Source organism: Diaporthe batatas, assembly GCF_019321695.1.
Source record: "Diaporthe batatas strain CRI 302-4 chromosome Unknown Contig00028, whole genome shotgun sequence".
NCBI classification, from domain to species: Eukaryota; Fungi; Ascomycota; class Sordariomycetes; order Diaporthales; family Diaporthaceae; genus Diaporthe; species Diaporthe batatas.
In genome coordinates this window covers 222,659-226,938 of record NW_025408575.1, presented here as the reverse complement: position 1 = coordinate 226,938, position 4,280 = coordinate 222,659, and the positions used below count along the sequence as shown (strand labels likewise).

Genomic DNA, 4,280 nt, shown 5'->3' with positions numbered 1-4,280 from the left:
GGGCCTTCCGGATGGCTGGCAATGTCCGTCTGCATCTATGTCGACTTATTTCATGGTAGACCCTGGGTCTTTTGTCTCCTAAAATTCGGGAAACTACATACCCTAGGGTATTTTGACAGGCACGCTCGTTGATAAATTGGCGAGCGACCACGCGCCTCATCGACGACAGACGTGATGCTTATGCCTCCGTGACCACGGCCTTAATCAAAATGCCGTGATGTCTGTCTTTTAATAGTCCCCCTTCTTCTCTTTTGAATTGAGCCCCGAAGATGGCCGGGATGATTTTGACAAGGAGCCAGGAATCCCACAGGACAAGGAGGGGCTTTTTTGTCGGGGGATACTGACGAGCTTGCCATGGACATCCTCCTCTGTTCGATTGAGTCGGTGCCATGCACCAACTTTTTTTTTCAGACACTAGATTCCTTCAGTCTGTCTGAAGAAAGAGCTTCAGCGACTGCTTAAGAGATGAGAACTTGAAATCTGAAATGGCATGACTTTTACAGCGGGGCCTGGCATCTCATTCGTTTGTGTGGAAACTGACACAAGTGCATGCAGCTCTTGATCGCTTTCGCGCAGGTGCATACATGTTTGAATCGCATTTCTGCTTCCAAGGTTTACGAAAATCTCTTCAAATGCCTCTGGCAATGAGGCGAAGAGGAGAAGTATCTCCATCTCAACGACAAGCCCCAACTAGTGCTCAAAAGTCCTCGCATCCTCGCCTCTTGATTGACTTGGCTGCCGAGCTGCTACACAGTAGAAAAGGGATCTTGGTAACCAATCAAACCCTTCATGGAGGCCCTGGTCGGCTCCGTCGAGGGTAAAGAGTGCCGGTGACTACTGTGCCTGACTCATTGGACCGCGACACGCGTTCCTTTGGCCGTGTTTGTTTGGACAATCGCAAGCAAGCTTCAAACGCGAAATTCTCAATGCGGCACAAGCCAGTTGAGGCTGTCCAAATGGCCTGCTCCTTGCAACATCCAACTATTCGAACGGTTCGCATCAACAGCTGATTCATACAAAAAAGTCTCGAAGAAGCAAAAGCTCTGCGTCCTGAGCGGGCGAGGTTGCAATCTCGCCCTGAAATGCAGGGTCCTTGCAAGGGTGACCGTGGTATCGGATGCCGAGAACGAATGAGGTGTACAGCTATCGACCCACACGACCGCCTCATCGAGGACGTCGGGCATCGATGTGGATCGCAAGGCTGTGGCTTCTGCTGTGTCCCGGAAAGATAGACGGTAGATTGTTCTCTCGCCTGTTACCTGCTCCTCGGCAAGTGTTGTGACTGTTGTGGCTGGCATCTTCTGACCGCCGATCGCTGAATCTTGCATATGCTGTACTTCCTTCCAGATGAATTCATGCCGCTCTTTCATCGTGATGGTTCATGTGGGCCAGCCAGTGTGAGACACTACCCCACAACTTGCACAACCTCCAGCAAGCCTGTAGCTGGGGAACACCGCCGCAGGTTCTTGTAGATATGTCGATCTCGGAAAGTTTGCGAGATGTGTGTATATATACGTGCCCATCCTTCGACCTCGTACAGACGAACCTCATGAAGTCTTGACACTCACATCTGTACAACCAACCTCTTCCACAATCGTTGCACAACTGTCTCTAAGGATGGCCCCCAACAACTTTGTTAGACAGCTTCGGCTTTATGCCGTTGAAATCTCTGGAGAGGCCGTCGGCACATTCTTGTTCCTCCTGATGGCCCTCTCGGCTGCCCAAGTCGCCAACTCCGACACTTCTCATGCTGGTGATGACCTCCACCCGGGCGACATCAACCTCACCCAGCTTCTGTATATCAGCTTGGCTTTTGGCTTCTCCCTGGCCGTCAATGTCTCCATCTTCGCCAGAGTCAGCGGAGGACTCTTCAACCCGGCTGTAAGTTCTTGGTCAACCTCTGCTACGTCTTCGCAACGTCGCCTCCCAGAAGCTAACTGGATTGGAATAAGGTTACCCTTGGAATGTGCCTCGTCGGAAAGGTGAACTGGATCAAGGGTATATTCTTGACCGGCGGCCAAATCCTCGGAGCCGTTGTGGCCTCGGCTGTCGTGAAGGGCATCTTCCCCGGCACCTACGTCGTTCAGACCAAACTTGGCCACGACGCCACCATTGCTCAGGGTCTGCTCATTGAGACCTTCCTCACCATGCAATTGATGCTCGCAATCTACTTCATGGCAGTTGAGAAGCACGAGAGCAGCCCCCTGGCTGCCCTTGTCATTGGATTCGCCCTCTTCGTGGCTGAGTGAGTGCATCTTGCAACAAGTATGCTGCAGGCACCCGAATGGACATCCACACTGACTTTAATGACACAGGCTCCCCGGTATCTACTACACTGGTGGCTCGCTGAACCCGGCTAGGACCTTCGGGCCTGACTTGATCACCCTCGACTTTGGCGCTGCGCACTGGATCTACTGGGTCGGTCCCTTCTTGGGCGCAACCATTGCCGCTGTCTTTTACAAGTTCATCAAGTTCTTGCAGGCGGAGGCTGCTGAGAACAGCAACGACACTGAGAGACAGCCGCTCCTGTCCTGAGCGAAGCTGAAGCTGAATAATGCTCCGCTGAGATATCTGCGATGTCAAGACGTACTCGACGAGACACAAAGGACACCTGGACTGCATGAGTTAGATATTTGATGAGAAAAACCACGGTTTGGTATGATTGGCGATGAGTGTGACGAATGACCATATTTAGATTGAGAACTGGATCAAGATTGGGTTGCAACTACCTAGACAAGAATTAGCTGCTTTGAAAAGTGTTTTCAATTGTGTGACAATAGACACGAACGAACCACTGATATCGCGTTCATGACCAATGTTCAAGTAAACAATCGGCTCATTTCAAATCGGAGGCAGTTTTCATTTAATGTCAACTATTGTTCTGAGGATCATTGATCGTATCCATCCGACCGCCTGTGTCATTACTTTTTTCTTTGCTCGTTCCGAAGGCTGAAGCTCATATTATGTAGACTAGCATCATTCGAAATGCCAAATATGTGGTCGGGGCAACAAGATACCTAGGTAACGAAAGACCTCGAGCTGTGGCAGTAATTAGTTCGCTCAAGGATAATTTCACACCCCTATCGAATAATTTACCCTAATGAATATCTTGTTTCTAATAGAGCCAACCTTGTACAGGTAAGTCCTCTTCCCTTGCAAAACTCTCATTTTGGATGAATGCTTTTGCGATAACCTCATATGAAATAACCACCTTAAGAAAATGCTTTTGTCGAAACAAATCGAATTGAATGCTATATTTAGGTTACCGGTCAGATGCCAGTGGTACTTGAGTCACAGGGAACCTTTGATTCGTGGCGTTTGGAGGCGTGGCGATGTTGAACCTGTAGTCATCGTACAGGATACGCGTAGATATGTGAGTCACCAAGGAGGTTCCACGACTGGTTGGATGCTATTCCCGCTGGGGAGAGGTAAGTGGAACCTCCATTCAGATGACCCAAACTCTCTACTTCTCCATGCCCTGCGAGTTGGTCAGCCTGGAAAGGATCGCAGGATTTAAAACATGGTAGCAGCCTCCAAGTTACCAAGTCATGTTTTGACAATACACGTGGAACACGTCATTCTGGTTGTTGTAGTCCTTGACTTCGATGATCTGTTTCATCCTCCACTTTGGGTCAGAGGACGGGTCCTGATACCCTATTTGGTACTGTGCCGCCCTGGATCCCCTCCAGCGCATGTGCTCATCCGTGTTGAATTGGAGGGGTGTCGGTTCCAGCTCGCAGTGCCGACGATGGCTCGACCAGGAGCAAAAGTCGTTCCAGAGGTCACGGAAGTTATTGAGCACGTCGAGTGCACGACGCACCTTTCGCGCGAGGAATCCGCCTGGCTGTGTCTTCGTCAAGCTGTCCCATAGCTCGGAGATAAAAGGTGGCGTATGGAAGCCAAAGAATTTTGTTGAAGTCAAGGCAGGTAGGGTACTGTCCCAGTCGGTATGGGGCAGAGGAGTGCTCTCCTTCCCCTGGATGAGTACACCAACGGCGTCATCGCCAGGGCCCAGGCAGACTTGCCGTCCCAGGATGTATATTCGGTGACGGGGTCGGTTCGATGGTCTCCGTCGCATCTTGAAGGTGCTGTCGCTTGGACTTGTTCTTCAATGTGGGAACTGGCTCGATTCGGTTTGCGAGGGCATCACAAAATGATGAGCTGAATAACAGAAGAGAGGTCAAGGGTGCTATACTGACCCGGGTCCAAATTGGCTGAAACGCTCCTGGACGCTCGACCTCAATTGAACTCGGTCTGTGCCGGGCTTAGATCACTCCTTT

At 50.6% G+C, this 4,280-nt stretch overlaps 1 protein-coding gene across 1 annotated transcript; it reads left to right on the top strand.

Moving 5' to 3' along the window:
* Positions 1 to 1,617: 1,617 nt before the first annotated feature.
* Positions 1,618 to 2,535, top strand: KVR01_013518 (uncharacterized protein; the record flags this gene model as incomplete). The annotated part of the gene is made up of 3 exons (XM_044786823.1): positions 1,618 to 1,881; positions 1,953 to 2,245; positions 2,316 to 2,535. 3 exons carry the CDS (start codon positions 1,618 to 1,620, stop codon positions 2,533 to 2,535), a joined length of 777 nt encoding a protein of 258 aa, XP_044637446.1.
* Between the last annotated feature and the right edge of the window lie 1,745 nt (positions 2,536 to 4,280).